Raw genomic sequence first — 20264 nt, 5'->3', positions numbered from 1 at the left:
AACTTTTCTGTGAGTAGCCCCCCAGAAAGGGATGCCTTATGCTATCACTGATTGCACAAGCTCATAATAAACAGTTTTTAGTGTGTGAATATCACATGACTGCCTGAGAATTCTGAAAACATAGCAGAGACCACCAAGCTCTTGTAACAGTTGTGCACTGTAATGGTTCCACTGGAATGAACTGTCATCCAGACTCCCAAAAACCCTGTTTCTGTAACTAATTAAACTTCTTTGCCATCTGTTCAAACAAATTTCGGGCTTGCAGCCGGTCATCATTCAATACTTTGCACGATATTTCAACTGGGCACCTGTCTGCAAGAGTTCCAGATATACATGACAGTTTCAGGATGGGTAGAAGAGCATAAAAGCTATCTTGTTTGTTTTTAACAGTAATTTATTACAGTGTAGCCTTGAGAATAGTCTTTCAGTTGTATCATTAATTTTGAGCTTCAATTTCAGGGCTGAGTCTGACTTGGAGAGAAAGTTTATGTCATCTACAAACAACACAAAGGAACTATTAGGAAGATTTGAGGGAGGTATTTAATGAACAGTAGGAAAAGGAGAGGAACCAGTACCAAGCCCTATGGGGCTATGCAGCTTATCAGGGCTTCGTCAGATAAATTTTTATGGGTTCAGGACTTGTGATTTGCTTTCAGTTGGTGAGATTATATTTACCCCGTTATTTGCTGTACCTTTGATGCCATATAATTCTAGCTTCCAAAGCAACAGTGAATGACTATTGAGATCAAAAGGCTTACTAAGGCCACTTAAAAGTCCAGAAGAAGAATCCTCTTTATTGAAGATTTTAAGAATTTGGTCACCATTAACAGTCTTGTTTTTACTAAATCCAAAGCAATGTCTGGTCAATTCCATTTTTTTCCCTACAAGTGCTGTGATTCTATAGTATATGACTTTCTCAAATATCTTTGATATAGCTGGGAATGTCGAAATAGGATGATAATTGTTTACATCATGACTTTCCCCTTTTGGAAGATTAGAATTACCTTCACATGATATTTCTGTAGCAACAAGCCAATTGCCACAAGATTATTTAATTCACAATGTGCTAATTTCCATTGTATTTTTCTGCAAACAATACAACAATGTTCTGAATTAAGTTTAATGTTTGAACTTTTTGACACTTGTACACTCAAACTAGAAATGGAGCATCTGAGATCTTTACTTGACTAATCATTGAGACAGGCAAGCCTATCCATCTCAGACACACATATTTCCCTTGATAGAAATTTATTTTCTTCCTTTATCTGCTCTTGTTCTGTATAAATTGTGTCAGCATGAATGATGAAGACTACCTATGTCTGCCAATAAAAACATTAAGTAATTTAAAGAGTAAAGGTAAAATCAAACAGTGGAAAATCCAGGATGGAATAATGACAATAATGTGGAAAGGATAGATTGCTGCTCACAATATAGAGGGATGCTGAGCTGCAGATGGGCACAACAATAAGTCCGCTAAACATGGGAGCTTTAAGCCAAAAGGCCTTATTCTAAAGTAGAAGATACACACACATTCATGCAAGCACAATTGACACACACATCACTGACTCTGGCCATTGTGGCCAGTTTGGCACAGGTTAAAAGCAGCCATCGATATCGAGCATGCTGTACGAAACAGTATGTTCCAACACTGGATGGTGAACTCTGCTCAGGACCACAGTTTGGAAGTGGTTATTCATTCAGGTAGACAGCTGGTTAGTGGTAATAATTACATAAACTGCTGCAGTAAAACTGGTATATGATAGGACTGCTTTCAGAGGTAGCCCTACCTCTGACATGCCAGGCTAGGAAGGTGTAGCATAAACCTGTGATGAGACTGGAGTGACACATGCTGTGTGTGTGTGTGTGTGTGTGTGTGTGTGTGTGTGTGTGTGTGTGTGTGTGTGTGTGTGTGCAACAAGTCTCACACCTTGGTGTTTCACAGGGGTATGATCCATGTGGCAATGGGTTAGGACTGAATGTGGCATAAGGATGGACTAGGATATTGCATATACTGGATGGATAGCAGAATGTACTTTGAGGGGCCAGGGAAGGATTGTGGATAGGATGTTCCTCATTTCCAGACATTATGATAAATTGTCAAAGCCCTGGCAAAGGAAATGGTTCAGTTGTTCCAGTCTGAGATGACATTGAAAGGTTTGTGGGGTGTTCCTTTGCAACTGGTTCTTGGGATTGGATTGTGTGAGGATATGGTGCTGGAAATCTGTCTGTGGACTAGATTTGAGGATAGTATCTGTCTATAAAGGCCTTAGTAAGACGTTCAGCATATGGGGCAAGGGATCTGTCATCACTGCAGATGTACCATCCATAAATGAGATGACAGCTATCAAAATGCAGTAATTTTTATGGCTAGTAGGCTTCAAATGTACATAAATATGGATGGAACCACCACAGAGGTGGTAGTCAACATTTGGGAAAATAGCACATTGGACTGAGGAGGACCAAGTGAAGCAGATTGGAGTGGAGATGTTGAGGTTGTGGAACAATGAAGATAGGGAATTTGGTTTCCAACCTGAGGGGTAAAAACTAAATGATATGATTCTGTTTCAGTCGTAAAACTATATTATTTTCAAAAGATCATAACTATTATCACAGTTTTGTAAGGCTTTAATATTGTTTATATAAGTTATCAATAATTACTTTTTCTCAATTAGTAGCATTATTCAGGCGGAGATTACAGGTTCCTCATATAGTCCAGCCACTAGACACATTTGTTGTGCATTGTCTCATACATTGCTCATGATGAAAGGTAGACACATACGTAAATGTTACATATCTCAAGAAAATGTCTTCTCCAAGTTGTAAATAGTAAGTGCCATTGTGCAGAAATTGCTTCATTACTCACTTCCAAGCAGGTAAATTAATTGATTGACAGCATGACACTGCAGTAACTACATAAGGCTGAACACATTATTATTATTATTATTATTATTATTATTATTATTATTATTATTATTATTGTTAGACTGTGTGATGAAGCAAACTGGGGTATTTTTACTTCCCATCTTATTTTGCCATCTGCCTCCTAAAAATTCATTTTTTCATGTCTGGCTAATTACCGTTAACATACGTGAGTATAATCTGCATTTTCACAAAAGAGAAAGGTTGGCCCTCAGTTTTAAAAAATATAACACCAGATATAATTTTGTGCTTAGTTTTATGTACGTAATTGATTTTCTAATATTCCTTGTTAATACTTTCATTATAGGGTGAAATCAGTAATTGTTTTGTAACTTTAATTCTATTGTTGACTCATAAACAAAAATAAAATCTGAACTAATTATAAACATTTGGAAGACGATACACTAGCATTCTTCAAGTATTTACTTGGCTCTATTCAAAAACATGTTTGCACAGCTAGCGCTTAATTAATTCCAAAGTAAATACCAGTTTGGTCAAAAGTATTCTTTGTATAACATCATAAGTTAATTTCATTATTCAAACAAATAATTTGGCTTAACCCTTGCAGTAGAAGAAAGTGTTAAAAAGAAAGAATTTTTCTATGTTTTCAGTTAATCGAATTTGGAGAAGAAGTGAAAGAGGGTTTGCACCAGCAGGCTAACCAGCAACAAAGGTTGGCTGAGCATCTCAAGTAAGTCAACTTGGAAAGGAAGTGGAAGTTAGTATATCTACTTCACACTTAAATTGTCTGTAAATTAAACATAAAAAAATGTGTGGTTTTAGTGCCTATTATTGTGATGGTATGTAAGGGCCTGATTTTTGGTCCCAAGACAGTCAGTCCAGGGCCGAGTTTCAGACGAGGAACCTGTATTGGTTAGCGTCTTGCAGTGATTCGAGAATTTTGGTGTAAATTCTAGAACCACTCGGCCTTCTACCATCTCAAACACAATATTTTAGATGTGAGTGTGGGATGATAGAATCCTATGTACTGTGCATAACATGTCTGTGTGTGCAGGTTTAAATTCAGTTGCAGGAAGAATGTAGACATGGCGGTCGAATAGCAACAACAAGTACTTGTTGGGCAATCCATGGAAGTATTAGTGAAAGTGTACGGAAGAACCATGGAGCTTCTATGTTATTCTGTGCTGATTGTATCAGTGACCATTGTTATAATAACAAGAACAGCTGAGAAGGTACTTTTGAGAAAAACTCTTGTCTTAGCCTTGTTGAAGGGAAGACGTGTATTCTGATTCATGTTGAGAAAGGATATGGTGTTTAAGCCAATGTTCTCTTATATTTAAGTTAGTTTGTTCCTAACATTTGGAGACATGAGAGGCTTACGAAGCAGTATATATTTATGTGAAGAGTGGGATTTGTAACATGTCTGAAGTTTAATATACAGGGTGAGTCACCTAACGTTACCGCTGGATATATTTCGTAAACCACATCAAATACTGACGAACCGATTCCACAGACCGAACATGAGGAGAGGGGCTAGTGTAATTGTTTAATACAAACTATACAAAAATGCACGGAAGTATGTTTTTTAACACAAACCTACGTTTTTTTAAATGGAACCATGTTAGTTTTGTTAGCACATCTGAAGATATAAACAAATACGTAATCAGTGCTGTTTGTTGCATTGTAAAATGTTAATTACATCCGGAGATATTGTATCCTAAAGTTGACGCTTGAAACCTCCGACGTTCAGTTGCGTGTTGTAACAAACATGGGCCACGGTCGGCGAGCAGCATCTGCAGGGACATTTTTATGATGACAACCGTGTTTACGAGTGTGGCTGTAGTGCACTGTTGTGGTTTGGTCTAGCTGTCGCAGTGTCCGCATGTAGTGCTTGCTGCTATTGTTATTCTGCATTCGTCTCTGCATGCAGACCAACTGTAGTACACCGTGTTACCAGACGTCTGTGATAGTGTAGTGTTGTAGGAACTGTGACCATGGTGTATTCGAACTCTGAAAAGGCGGAGATGATACTCATCTATGGCGAGTGTCAACGAAATGCATCTGAAGCCTGCAGGGTGTATGCAGAATGGTACCCGGACAGAGAGCATCCAACGTGCCGCACATTGCAACAGGTATGGTCGTAGCATGCAAACGGGTCCGTAACAGGCCCATCACAGGAGAAGCGGGTGCAGTTGGTGTGTTAGTTGCTGTTGCCGTGAACCCATACATGAGTACACGGGACATTGTGAGAGCCAGTGGACTGAGTCAAAGTAGTGTCATGCGCATACTGCATCGTCACCGCTTTCACCCGTTTCATGTGTCGCTACATCAGCAATTACATGGTGATGACTTTAATCACTGAGTGCCATTCTGTCAATGGGCATTAACAGAGAATGCGTTGCAGTTCTACCTGTTTACTGATGAAGCGGGTTTCACAAACCACGGGGCAGTGAATCTACGGAACATGCATTACTGGTCCATGGACAATCCTCGCTGGCTCAGACAGGTAGAGCGACAGCGACCGTGGGCTGTAAATGTATGGTGCAGAATCATTGGCGACCACCTCATTGGTCCTCACTTCATTGCAGGGGCCCAAACAGCCGCAACGTACATCACGTTTCTACAGAATGATCTGCCAACATTGCTCGAAAATGTCCCATTGGAAACGCGTCGACGTATGTGGTATCAGCATGATTCTGCACCTGCACATTCCGCAATTAACACTATGCTGACCCTTGACAGGATGTTCGACGGGCGTTTCATAGGACGTGAAGGATGCATAAATTGGCCAGCCCATTCTCCTGACCTTACACCTCTGGACTTCTTTCTGTGGGGTACGTTAAAGGAGAATGTGTACCGTGATGTGCCTACAACCCCAGAGGATATGAAACAACGTATTGTGGCAGCCTGTGCCGACATTACACCAGATGTACTGCGGCGTGTATGACATTCATTACACCAGAGATTGCAATTGTGTGCAGCAAATGATGGCCACCACATTGAACATCTATTGGCCTGACATGTCGGGACACACTCTATTCCACTCTGTAATTGAAAACAAAAACCACGTGTGTAAATGTACCTCACCCCTCATGGTAATGTACATGTGCGTCAGTGAAAAAGACCAAAAAAAGGTATTAGCATGTGGACGTAATGTGCTGTTCCAGTCTCTTCTGTACCTAAGGTCAATCACCGTTCCCTTTGGATCCCTATGTAATTCGGTGCTCTCTGATACACACGATCGAACAGCGGAGGAGTGGTACTCAAGCGTCAACTTTAGCTTACAATATCTCCGGATGTAATTAACATTTTACAATGCAACAAACAGCACTGATTACGTATTTGTTTATATCTTCAGATGTGCTAACAAAACTAACGGGGTTCCATTTAAAAAAACGTAGGTTTGTGTTAAAAAACATACTTCCGTGCATTTTTTTTTATGGTTTGTATTAAGCAATTACACTAGCCCCTCTCCTCACGTTCGGTCTGTGGAATCAATTCGTCAGTATTTGATGTGGTTTATGAAATATATCCAGCGGTAATGTTAGGTGACTCACCCTGTGTGTCATTAATTGAAGGAAATGAAACTTTGTATGTCTACTTATTTTTATAAGTAGAAAGAGTCTTAAGGAATTCCTGTACCTAGCAGCATACTTTGGAGAAGAAGTTAAAGAGGGTTTGCAGCAGCAGGATAACCAGCAACGAAGGTTGGCTGAGCATCTCAAGTAAGTCAACTCGGAAAAGAAGTGGAAGTTAGTATATCTACTTCACACTTAAATCGTCGTCCAAGCTGTTAGAGTCTTGACTCTATTTCTAAGGGTATCAAATTCACTATGGAAACAGTAAAAGATGGTTGCTTGTCTCCTGCAGCCTCTATGGATAGTATGATAAGACAGATAAAAATTCTTTGGCAAAAATTAAAACTGGCTATAAAAAAGGCTACAAACGATAATTTTGCTCTGAAAAGAAAAAGGTATTTCTCTGTTTTGTGTCATTCTTTATGACTGGATCAAATAAAATTTTTAGGAGTTAACAGCAAAATTAAAAAAGGGCAATAAAAGCCATTAGGATGACACAACATAAGTTAAGGGAAAACTTAACATATGTCAGTACCTCCTTGAATCACACCAGTATCCTAGAGATGGAGCCAAGCACAATCTATGAACTTGTCACAACTTCTGTAACAGTTCCTGCCATTCCTAGCCTCCAAAGAATACAAATAAGTGGGTCTTGAATATTATGAATGTGGATATTAATATGTGAAAACCGCAAAATGTAACAATGGAAATTCCAGGATGGAATAATGGCTGTCTGCAACTCAACATTGCCACTTGCAAAATATCATATTTCATATGGTTGAGCTTATGTTCCATCCACCCATACCTCTTAACAGATACTTCATGACTCTGATTATGTTTTAAACCAGTATATCTTCAATGTTTCACAAACTACAAACAATTGATTTTCATGTGATGTAGCACCACTTCTTTTGTGCAGATGATCTGCTGTCAGTGGTGAAATTTCTTAAAAATATCCACATCTCCCAACTGTTGAGATCTCCCTATGTGATTGTTATATCACCTGCTGCATTATGTTTGTGCGATTACATTATCCACTAGGAGGTGACCAAAAGGTAGTGTTGTGTGAGTATATGAAATTTCTTGCTGTATAGGAATGAGCTACATAGTTGTCGAGTTAATTGAGGCATTAAAAACAATTTTTATACATTTGCTTATTTTTAGTCCAGGTTGCACGTTTTTAAAAACATGAGTAGTTTCACTCTCCTTGGATCATCTTCATATTTGTGTAGTTGTATCAACAGCCTGTCTTGTGGTTCTGATACATGGAGATTGAAACTAACTATGCATCAGTTAAAGCATGACTTTTGGCTGGGCAACTTCTGTACAGATGTGTCCTTATGTTTAGTAATCAGATGTCACACTGGAGGGAACAAATTTATTAGGCTCAGAGCTATAATTGCCGTGAAATTCTTTGATGATATAGTTCTGTTTTCTCACAACACCAAATGATTCAGAACAGCAAAAATGTGAAGAACGGTAGACAGTAAACAGGTTAAAAAGAATACCTAGGAAAGAGTAATTACATGGAGCACACATATCAAAGGAAGGAGTGTTTTAAACAAGGAGTAACAGAGATTGCACAGAGAAATAAACATAGTGCTCCTGGAAGTTGGACACAGAACTGTTTGACAGGCACAATGCACCTGCTACAATACTTGATACAGAATCATAACAATGAACAATTGTGCCACAAAACCATTGTTCATGATGACTGCAGATGACATTGTGGCATATGCCATATATGTATTAAAAATGTGAAACTGGGACTGAAAAATAAATTACATATTAACATAGTTTTAAGTATCAGTACAGTTGCTGTTCTCTTTCAACAAATATGTTGGCTGTAATAATTGAGGCACATCTGCATTTTATGGTAGGTTCTGCATTTTCATGTGCTGCTTAATCAGTTTGTTAAGTTATCGAATGAACCATCCATTTTTAAAATTTCACATGACTGTGATGTTTAACTGCTTAGTGCGTTAGTTCATTTTATATCAGTTTTTTTCCTTTAAATTTGGTGCAAACTCCCAAAAGTTTAGTTCCCTCCAATCTGTGTAATAAATAATGACATGACATTAAAAAAAAAATAGTTTTTTTCCTCTTTTAGAACAAAATTATTGTTTGTTGACTTTTTGTTCTTTTGCAAACAAATTGTAGCACCAGTTTTAATTTAATTTTCTGACACCTGAGCAGTTTCAGCTATCAAGGCCTTCTTCAAGTGTTAAGATGGAGATACACAGATGCACATTCATCTGTGTACCTCCATGACACTAGGCTCATAACAGCTTGAAAATGGCCTTGGTAGCTGAAACCGGTGGTTGTGTCTGAAAATAAAATTGCAACTGGTGCTGTTTTTGTTTTCCAATTAATTACTACAGTTTCAGACTGGCTGAACTATTACATTCAACAAGCTGTACAATTTTTTTCTATTTTCTTTTTTTGTGATCTGCCTTTGGAAGTTAGTTTTAATTATTTCAAATTTTTATTATTTTGTATTTATCATTGTTATGTTAGCTTTCATATATTTTTGTTTATTACCCTGACAATATAAAAAAACTGTTTTGCAAGAACAATTATTTTGCAAGTAACACAATTAATGAGAAATATGTGGCTTAAAAGAAAAGGCATGGCTTAAAAAAAGGCATGGCTTAAAAAAAGGCATGGCTTAAAAAAAAAAGCATGGCTTAAAAGAAAAGGTATGGCTTAAAAGAAAAGAAAAGCAATGAAATATACTGCAAAAAGTTGCTACATTCATGCACAAAGGTTCTCTGGAATGTAGATATAAGTAAATTCCAAGTTCTGTGAAGAATCTAGGCATGAAAAATCATGTTGTCTTCATTTAACACACAAATATTTCAAATGAGACTACTGAGCAATGTACTCATTGACTCAGTTTGGTACACAAATACTCTCATATGAAACTGCTGAGCAATGTTATCATCTGAATTTAGTGCATAAAAGATTACTAATGTACACAGCTGATGAAAACAACTTACACCAATTAACTCTGGCATGAAACCATAACTACTAGATTATGGAGCATGAAACGCATGGGAAGAAAAATAATTGTTTGCAAAATAAGGCTCAAATTGCTCAGGACAAGTTTATTAATTGGAAAAAGATTAGTTGAAACTGCTGAACCACTTATACTTTGGTTGCATCAAACCAGAATAATTGTAAAGCACAAAATTATAATAATTTCATATTAATACAGAAAAAGTGAAACAAAATAATTGATATAACAGAAGCAGAGACAGAAATAGGAGAAACTGCAGATCAGCATCATATTCATAACACAGCAAATCATTATCCATGTAAATAACTATGTTAGAATATAAGAAAAAAATACATTCCTTCTTGGATTTTCCATTGTTTAAAAGAATAAATTTTTATTTCAAAACGAAATTCAGTCATCAGTTGCAAATACATTTTTACTTTACTTTACTGGTTTTGACAAATTAATTTGTCATCATCCGAAGCTTTGTGATGACAATAATTACATACAATGTGTACATTTTGGACATTTTGTGGCATTATGTAGACAAGAAACTCAGATCCACTGAAACAGGAATTGACGGTGCATGTGAAATTGTTTGGGCAAGACTCAGTATCATAGGTGGGCATCAGATGGTGGTTGGATCCTTCTATTGCCCATCAGACTCATCTCCTGATGTAGCCAAAAATGTTAGAGAAATGGAAGATAAGTGCATGTCATCAGTGGCTGGGAGTTCCCAGGCGGGAAGTTCAGCCACCAAGTGCAGGTCTTATTGAGTGCGACTCCACATTGGGCGACTTGCGCGTCGACAATGGGGATGAAATAATGATGAGGACAGCACATCACCCAGTCCCTGAGGACAGAAAATCTCTCACCCCAGCTGGGAATTGAACCCGTGCCCCGTGTGTGGCATTCCAATGCACAGGCCATTCAGCTAATGGGATGGACTAACGTTAGAGAAGATTTCAGTTTACTGTATGTAAGTTCCCTAATCATACTGAAAAAATTGTTACAGACATTAATAATCCAATAAACAATTGGGGCCCCGTGAGGTAGTGGCATGGGTGTGTGCATTGTCCTTAGCGTAAGGTAGGTTAAGTTAGATTAATTAGTGTGTAAGCCTAGGGACCAATGACCTCAGCAGTTTGGTCCCATAGCCCTTTTTTAAAAAAAAAAAAAAAAAACTGTTGGGAAAATTACAGTTTTGTTAGTGGTGGATGTGATAAGACATCATGTGAAACATTATTAAATGCCTTCTCTGAAAGCTACCTGGGACAGATAGTTCAGAACCCTACTGATGATGGAAATATATTGGCTCTAATGGCAACAAATACATCTGATCTCTCTGAGGATGCCCACATGATTACCAATGTACAAAGAACAACCAAACCAAGCAGAAGGTTTATATGTTCAGTAAACTATGTAAAAAAATCGGTAGTGTCATATTGCAATGAGGAACTTGAAATTTTCAGTACAAGGCAGGAGCGTGTATAGGAATTATGGCTTAAGTTTAAAAGAACAGTTGATTGCGCACCCAGTAGAACAGTTCATAATGGTATACAGCCAATCCAAAGACAATTCAAAAGAAACAGACACAATTGCATAACAGGTGTAAAACGAAGCATAGGATTATAGACAGAGATACGCTGAATAAAATGTATTTGGCTATCAAGAGAGTAATGCTAGAAGCCTTCATTGAATATTGTCAAACAGTCTTTCACAGAATCCAAATAAACTCTGGTTGTATGTGATTATAATGTAAATGGATACATACACAAATCTGCAGGTGGAAGGAGAACACACCTATAAAAGGTATTAAAGTTTGCAAAGTTTTGGAGCCAGTGTCTCCTTCTTCAGACATAATCATTGAAAGGGAAGGAAGAGGGGTAAAGGAAAAGAACTGGTAAGGTTTAGGAAAAGGGGTAGATTTCAGAAATGTTGCCCAGAACCCTGCGTCGGGGGAGACTTGCCAAATGGGAAAGACTTACTTCTCATCCCATCTGGTAAGTCTTCCCTGACCTATGGTTCTGGGTGATTTTTGTGGCCTGTATGCAACTGTCACATGAATCTGGAGTGGGGCAGGGAGGGCTAGGGGCAGCAGGGCATGGGAGGGTGTGCAGGGACTCGAGACTGACAGGCACAGAGTCAGGAGGTGGGGTGTGGGAGAAAAATGGGGAGTGGAAATGGAGAGGAACAGAAAAGGAGAGGAGCAGAGAAGGGGAAAGGACAGCTGGGCATAATGGCAGAGGGTGGCACACAGAAAGGGAGAGGGAACAGGAAAAGGGAGGAGGTGATGGGACAAGGGGGCAAAACCTTTTGGGTGGAGGGTGTGGGCACAGTTACCGAAGGTCTGGGCAATCTGGATCCCCTACTCCACCACCAGCTTTTTGAACTGCACAGATGGGAGTTATCCTTACAACACATTCTTTGCTCCTGAAATTATCCCAGTCTCCACCTACAGTAACCTACTCTGCTCACACCCTCCACCCAACAATATCTGCCCCCTCGTCCTATCATCTCCTCCTTTTCCACATTTCCTGATCCTTGTTATGTGCTGCCCACTGCCAAAGTACCCACCCATCCTTTCCGATTCCCTGCTCCTCTACTTTCACACTGCTAAAATGGAATGTATCCTTTGCCATGCACTCCACAGTGGTCTGCAGAGTATAGATGTAAATGTAGATGTAGCTGTAGAAGCTATTAAGCTATTAAGAAGATCTCAAGATGTACTGAACCAATATTAAGCTTCTGAAGATCACAAATTAATATGTCAAAACCAGTAAAGCAAAATAAAAGTAACAACTGAATTTTACCCCCAAAATATGTGGTAGAGTTGCTGAAAAATAACAGCTACCAATAAAATAATAAATTGTTATAATGGTATTGAGCTTCTTAACTTTCAGTGCCTTCAATTAAATACTAAGTCATTCACAACATAGCTAAATGAGTTCAACAACAATTTGGCAAGCAGGCATCTCACAAGGTGACTCTGTCTCATGGCTCTACTCACAGAAGGCATTTAATGCTCTAGCGAAAAATTAAATAGTAGTCTCTCATTTGTTCTAGCCAGTAACAGCTCATGATGGTGCAGGACCACCCTGGGTGCATCTTGTGTGAATTGCATCCAGAATCTTTAAAATTGGTCAGCCCACTGAGTTAATTTTGAAAGAACAAACAAAAACAATTAAACATGGCAAATTGATAACTACCTCCTTTGAGGGTCAACTAAAAATAGTGGCTCTCTAGGGCATTCAGTTTACTATAAGTTCACTACAGATGAGTTGTATGTTGTTTTCAGCTTTCATCACTCAGCCCAAATCATAAAGTGCTTAAAACACTTCTTCTTAGGGCACATAGTTTTTGACTGGGATGGTTTGCCTAAGAAGCTCACCTCTTTACTAAGTGTGTTTAGCAAAAATAGGTATTACATTTAGCAATACAAGCAATTTTCTGTAGTTTCAGCTCTCTGAGACTGCAGATGTGTGTGCAAGTTGCGCTTGTGTGAGTGTGTGTGTTTATGTGTGTCTACTGCTGACAAAGGTCTTAATGGCTGAAAGCTATGATTGTGTGAAAATTTTTATTGTGCCTATCGCGGCTCAGCATCTCCACTATATGGTGCGTAGCAACTTTACTTTCCTTCTCTCGTATTGTTACATTCCAACCTGGATTTTCCATTGTTTGTATCACATTTAGCAGATTAACAAGGCACAATCAACTAAAGGAAAGGAGAGCCAGTGGGTAAGCAGGATGGTACACTGGCAAAAACCACAGCTTTCCTTCAATGAGTTGGAAATATTTTGCTCATGAGAGCCAGACTCCTACAGAAAATCCAAGTTGAAGAGGTTCTCTGCCCAAATGCAGCCCCTCTTGGATTGGTGAAGAATTATTTGCTATTAGGCTGGATTTTTCATGTAATATCTTCCCCATGTGATTTGACTTGTATAGGTCAGACCACATGCACTGTGCAGTAAACATCAAAACTGAATTTGCCTTTTGCAACCCATCCAGTATGCCTTCATCAAGGAATGTTTCTGTCCGATGTTATGTGGAAGAGGACATACAATTTTGATTATGAAAACATTGTTTTGAGACTCTGTTATTAGAGTCTGTAGGGATATGTATGGTGAAAAACCTCTTTAATTGTGATAGTAGGTACCAACTGGATAATGAATGGATTCTTGTCATTTCCACTGTTTGCTCTCAGTGAAAGTGTGTAAAAGGTCATAATGTATGGCAACAAATCAGATGACTTACACCATCAGTGATGCTGACAGTCTTTTTAGTATGGCCTAGACATACACACAATATACATACAATGCACCAATAAGTAGTGCAATGAGGGAAGTCTGTCACATTTTTCTGATAGCTTAACTGAAGCTGACCAGCTGAAATACCAAGCCAGGAAGTAAACATCAATAACTGCATGCACCCTGTAGCATCAGTGGGACTGAGATCATTCTTTATCATATTGTTATTCACTACTGTGCATTACTCATTACTACATCTATTAAAACTTACATTTGGCCCAGTTTGCTGAAATATGTGTACAGCCAGTGCATATTATTTTATCATTTTTACTTTGAATTATTCTTCAGAAAGCACTTTTTAATTTTATATGACAGTTGCTCTTGGTTCTTTAGTTACAACTGTATGTGTTGAGTTGGGGAATATATTCATAGCATTTTTGCATATGCTCAATAAATACAACATATACACACACAGAGACTTTAGTCATCAGCAATACTTTCCCCTTTACTATTTACAACAGTCTGCCAATGCTAGGTTAACTTTCGATTCTGTGACTGTAGAAACTACATGGTTTTGGGGCGAAGAACTCATCAGGCTATGTTTGCAGTGCATTTTCATCTTGAAAGGAATTTTATTGAAGGTTGTTTGACAGAGAATGGAAAAGATGAAAATCTGAAGGCACAAGTTCGGGTGAATAATGTGGATGCAGAATGACTTCCCAACCCAGCTCCTGCATAGAGGTTTTTGTCAGTCTAGCAGAAGGCAGTGGAGTAGCATTACTTCACGCAGTTCTTCCTGGTCATTGTTCATGTAATGTGTCTGCAACACATTCCATTGTTGACAATAAATGTCAGCAGTGATGGTTACATCTTGGGGAAGCACTCCATACTGCACCATACTGTTCCTGTTCCACCAGATGTGTAATGTTATGGGCACAGGTCATTGTATGGGGAGTTGCTGCTTTGTTTGGGCTCAGCTATTCCTTCCTTTCCCTTATATCAGCATAAAGACATATTTATTGTCACCAGTAATGATACAGGATAGGTATGGTTGGTATAGTTCATGAGCCAATTGACGATGAGCAAACAATGATACATATATGTCCATCCACTGGGTTTTGTGACTTCGGATTACTTGTTAGAGCAATTTTGATCCTACCCCGTTGCATGCAAATATTGTACAATGCTGGAATGATCACAGTTCATCATATTTGCCAGTTCTTGATACTCTAACATGGATCATTGTGGAATAATGTGTTTAAACAATCTTCATCAAACCCCAACCGTCTTCATGAACATGGAGAATCACTAATGTCAAAACAATCCACATCAAAATGAGAAAAACATTTTCTTTCTGTGCTGTGTCCAGTAGCATTATCCTCATTGAGGAAAGCATTTTCTTGCCACACTGTGTCCAGTAGCATTATCGCTACACATGTTGCAAATGTTTCTGACCGAGCAAGGTAGCGCAGTGGTTAGACACTGGACTCACATTCGGGAGGATGACGGTTCAATCCCGCGTCCGGCCATCCTGATTTAGGTTTTCCGTGATTTCCCTAAATCACTCCAGGCAAATGCCGGGATGGTTCCTCTGAAAGGGCACGGCCGACTTCCTTCCCCATCCTTCCCTAATCCGATGAGACCGATGACCACGCTGTCTGGTCTCCTTCCCCGAACAACAAACCAACCAACCAACCAACCAAATGTTTCTGGCAGTCTCCACTGCTGTCACCCCTCTATTAACTCAAATAGACAAATATGTTGGAAATGTTCCAATTACTCCACTTGGCACTCCATTTTCTAAATCTACAGCTCCACCCACCATCTCCAAATGACAAAATGACAATACGTAGACTCAAATAGCAACAGTGGACTACAAATAAAAAATGACAAGCATTAAATAAGCTCATAGCAACCAGAATACCACATGAAAAAGAAAAGTGCTATGAACTTATGCACCAACCTAATACATCACACCTTTTTATTACTCACTTGTAGTACTTACCCAACAGCTTCAGCAACAGGTCTTGTTGACTCTTGACCCATGAAGACATGACAAGCAAACCGCTGCAGCTGCGGATGTTTTGTAATAAATCCCATGTACCGATGGTCTCGTGGATGAAAAGCGCAGAATGAGACATTCTTCAGAGAATAGAAATAGTCATGACATGGTGAATCCATAGGCTGTAAGAAGATTAATTAGTTTTTATTTTGTTGTACATGAAAGAAGGATAACCATAATGGAAAACTTACAGTTCTCCAATATTATTATCTTATGAAAGGCATAATGTTGTCAGGAGGTTTTTTAGGCACATGTGTAGTTAGTAATAATAATAATAATAATAATAATAATAATAATCCTTTATTCAAAATTGAATGATTCATTGCGTATGCATAGAAACAGGTTACAATTCTTGATACATAGCACAATAATACATTCTTCTAAATATGTCATCCATTAACAAAATGATTAAATTCCAAGTAAAATGGTTTGCTTAACACTATTTACATATTTTTCAAAGCACTTCTTATTCTTCTTGTACAGACGTGTTCAAATTATTAGACTAAATGATTATCTTTGATACTCTTAAGTTTCATGGTGCAAAAATAGGAGAGAAAAATGTAATAATTGATTTGTTTTAATGGTTTGATTCATGCCACAAAGTTTCCCTTTCAAGCATCTCACAGATCACTGAATTTTTCACAGTTGGTAACATTTGTCATTTTCCCTCAAAATCGTGTTGGTGCTGTGTTTACAGTAATGTTTTATATTTCTGTGGTGTACTTCATCTTACTACATTAACAAGACATTATGTAGGTTGTGAACTTGCATGTTTTTAGCTACAGGAATAAATCATAGAGTTTACAAAGAAAGTGAGGTTATGGGGAATACAAAAGATGTTTCACCTCGGAAAGTGTCAGCTGTGGTAACACTTCTTGCTGAAAATTGTTATACACAGCAAGAAATTGCTGACAGAATGAAAATATCACAGAAAAGTGTCAGCAGAATTAAACTTTCAGTGCAGAAAGGTGGTGAATACAAGCCGAACAGGAAAGGAAAATGTGGACATAAAAGAAAAATCAGTCCTAGAACAATGAGAAGACTTAAAAACATGGCAACAATGAACCATAAACTTACTTCTACAGACATGAGCCATAAGCTGAAAGGTTTCAGTGACTATGAAGAGGAGGCTGTTTGAATGTAGTTTAAAGGTGTGCCAATCAAGGAAAAAACAAAACCACACCTGCCATGAAAACCAAAAGATTGCAGTGGGCTAAAAAACTTCAGGATTGGACAAATGAGAACTGGGCTAATGGTAAATTAAGTTGGTCTGATCTCTAAAGTTAGGAGTTTTTACTTGAAATTGTGATGTTTTATTGATACTTAAGAAATGCACATTTGAATTTTGGTACTGTTGAGGTCTGCTATGCTACTATTCCCAACTTTTATAACTTGCAATTTTGTACACATGCTTCAGGTATGCTTCAGTGATTAATCTGTATTCACTGTGGTGGAAGAAAGCAGCCCGTATGTTCACCGCAGACCTGGAGGACAGTTCAAAGCTGAGTGTGTGCAGCAATGTATGAAGCATCCAGCTTTCATTATGGTATGGAGTGTGATGTACATGAAAGGTTCTGGCAGATTACACATTGTTGAAGGGACAATGAGGCAAGAACAACATAAAGAAATCCTTGAAAAGGAACTTTTCCCCCAAATTAATGAGTGGTTTCCTAATCAAGATGCCATTTTTATGCATGATGGGACACCTTGCCACAAAGCCAAAAGTGTTTCCAAGTACTTGGAAGAAAAACAAAATATAGTGTTGCCCTGGCCAGAGAATAGCCCTGATATGAACCCAACTGAAAATTTATGGGCTATTGTGAAACACGGGATTAGGAAATTTACTATAACCACCAAACAAGATCTCATGAAGAAACTAGAGGAAATTTGGTACCATGACAATGATATTAAAATGCCATTTGAGAAGTTAATAAAAACTATGCCAAACAGGATAAAAATGTTGATTAAGAACAAAGGCATGCATACAAAGTATTGAACATACAAATATAATCTGTATGTGGATTATAATGTGTAACAAATGTAAAGTTTTGGAAAAAAATGTCTTTAGTCTAATAATTTGAAAAGGACTGTAAGTATGGTATTCTTCTAATGAAAGGGATTTTGTAACAGGAATTTATTTACCTGAAATTTAAGCTTGTTTGTGGCTAGGATCATAGCTTTACTGGGCAGTGCATTGGATAACTTTAAACCTGCATATTGAGGACTCTTTTTTTATAGAGTGCTGTTCTGTGGCTGCTGATGTAAAATTTTTCTTTATTTCTGGTATTGTACTGATACAAATCAGAACAATTGTTGGACTGTAGTCTTTTAACAAGTAATATGGCTTTTAGAATGGAGATGTTTACTACGGTTAGCATACCAGTTCTTGAAAAGAAGCCACAGCATGATTACTTATATTTTAATCCACAGATGAGTCTTATAGCTCTTTTTTGAAGTAGCAGTAGCTTATTTACATTTGTTTTAGTTGTTATTCCTCAAATTTCTATTCTGTAACTCAGGTGAGAGGAAAATATAGCATGGTTATCTTTTAAGTGTTGAACTCCAATATAAAGGTAAAATGTTAGTAAATGAAAATAAAATCTGTTTGCTGGGATGTTTAGAATCTTTTCAATTTTCCAGAGATACGATCGACTTGACTAATTTATAGTTTGTATCTAGTTTATATTAAGCTATATCTGTATAATTTAAAAATAGATAACAAGATTAAAACAGCTACAGTTTTGTGCTACTATCAGGTTCATCTGCACACTCATTTTCACCCATATTTGTCAAAAGTAGAAAGAAGAAAATGCAACACACATCTAACTATCATCTTTATGAAAATCTGGGAAATAACCAGCTCTTATGAGATAAAGTAAAACTTAAATCTAATTAGATGTAATGGCGGTAAAGAGACATCACCTCTTTGGGGATGTCTGCATTGGAGCTGGTGTCAATGACCATGAAGAACTGGCAGCAACTATAATTATCAAAGTGCAGAACAGTTCATGATGGCAGGGCCCCTACATAGTATACAGTCTTTGTACAGAAACTTCTAAAGGTAAATGACTACTGCACAATAGATGTAGAAGAAGTCCTAGAGCAATAGACTGAGAGGTGCTAAATGTAACACATTTGGCTATCAAAGTGGTAACTGATAAAGCATTCAATGACTACTGTAGAAATATGCTACTGAAGCTTTCCCAAAAAACCCAAAGAAATTCTCGTCAGATGTAATGGCTGTCAGTGACACAAAAGTTAGTGTCCAGACACACATGGATGACACATGAATACAAACTGAAGGTAGCAAAGCAAAAACAGAAATGCTGAACTCTGTTTTCAAATGTTTCTTTACAAAGGAGGATTCAGTAGGAGTGCCAAGTTAAGTTTTCACAGCATTGCCAAAATGAGTGAGATAGATATTAATGTCAGTGTCCTTGAGAAACAGTTGAAATTGCTTGAATTGTAGAAGACTCCAGAGCATGATGAAATTGCTGTCACATGCGACACAGGATTTCAAGCTGAACTGGTCTCTCCTTTATACATAATATAGCACAGATCCCTTGAATAATAAATTTTGCCCAGTAGTTGGAAGAAAGCACAGGACATATTCATCTACAAGATGAGTATTAGAAGTGCTTCACTAAACTACCACAGTATAAGAACACATATATGTCTACTTATAAAACACATACATGTATTATTGGTGTGATAAAATTAACTTTTATTACATAAAACCAAAAACCATGATGCAAACGCATTAGCAGACTAACAAGCACATAAAGATTAAAGAGAACCTCAAAGTTAAAGAAACGCTGTAACTGTCACATACTGATTATAGGCTATTATGTCACTCTCACACACAGCCCCCCACCCTGAATCCCCCTCTCTAAGGTGTGGCTCTAAGGTGTGGAGCATCAGGGATAAATGGGGATTTGAACTTGACTACACAGCTAGTTCATTTGTGGATGGCTGGGTGCAGTGGACACATTACTGTAATAGGTGACACAGCTGATTTTGGGGAGTGGAGATTGGAAGGTGCACCATCGGTAGGAGACAGCAGGGGAGAAGTGTGAATTAGTGGTTCCCTGGTGTTGGCATAGTGCCTTTAGAAGTTGCTGGTAAAATACAGATTGTCTTAACCTCCTCTTGGAGGCTTTGGTGCACTTGGCATTTTGTATGTTATCCACTCTGTGTTCCCCTCGCTTTAGAACTGCAAAGGGTCCAGATTAGGGAGATTGTGGTGGTGGGTGGACAAGATCCATGTGAAGCATGAAATAAGAGCAATCTAATATTGCCTTATGCACAAAAATTGAATGAGTCTGTGGCATGACACAGGAAGGTGATGCATTCATGCCACATTGTCCAACACTTGTTGCACTAGATGGGGAAGCTGTGACTCATCTGGCAGGGGCGAGATAGTCTACTGAAATGTGCAATAGCTTGCTATCTCTGTTGACAAGGAACAGAGGCCTGTTTTGAAGGCTGTTTGCAGTCCT

At 38.1% G+C, this 20264-nt stretch overlaps 1 protein-coding gene across 1 annotated transcript in view; it reads right to left on the bottom strand.

Annotated features, from left to right (window-relative positions):
- The window catches only part of LOC126260729 (JNK-interacting protein 1), a 380152-nt gene that overhangs the window by 8060 nt on the left and 351828 nt on the right, over positions 1–20264 (bottom strand). Inside the window, exon 7 of the mRNA XM_049958067.1 lies at positions 15709–15887. Within this exon, the coding sequence (XP_049814024.1) occupies positions 15709–15887 (179 nt within the window). The remainder of the gene's footprint in view (positions 1–15708; positions 15888–20264) is intronic.

The sequence above is a fragment of the Schistocerca nitens genome, chromosome 5 (genome assembly GCF_023898315.1).
Source record: "Schistocerca nitens isolate TAMUIC-IGC-003100 chromosome 5, iqSchNite1.1, whole genome shotgun sequence".
Lineage (NCBI taxonomy): Eukaryota > Metazoa > Arthropoda > Insecta > Orthoptera > Acrididae > Schistocerca > Schistocerca nitens.
The sequence above is the reverse complement of the archived record's forward strand: the minus strand, read 5'-3'. Positions and strand labels throughout refer to the sequence as shown.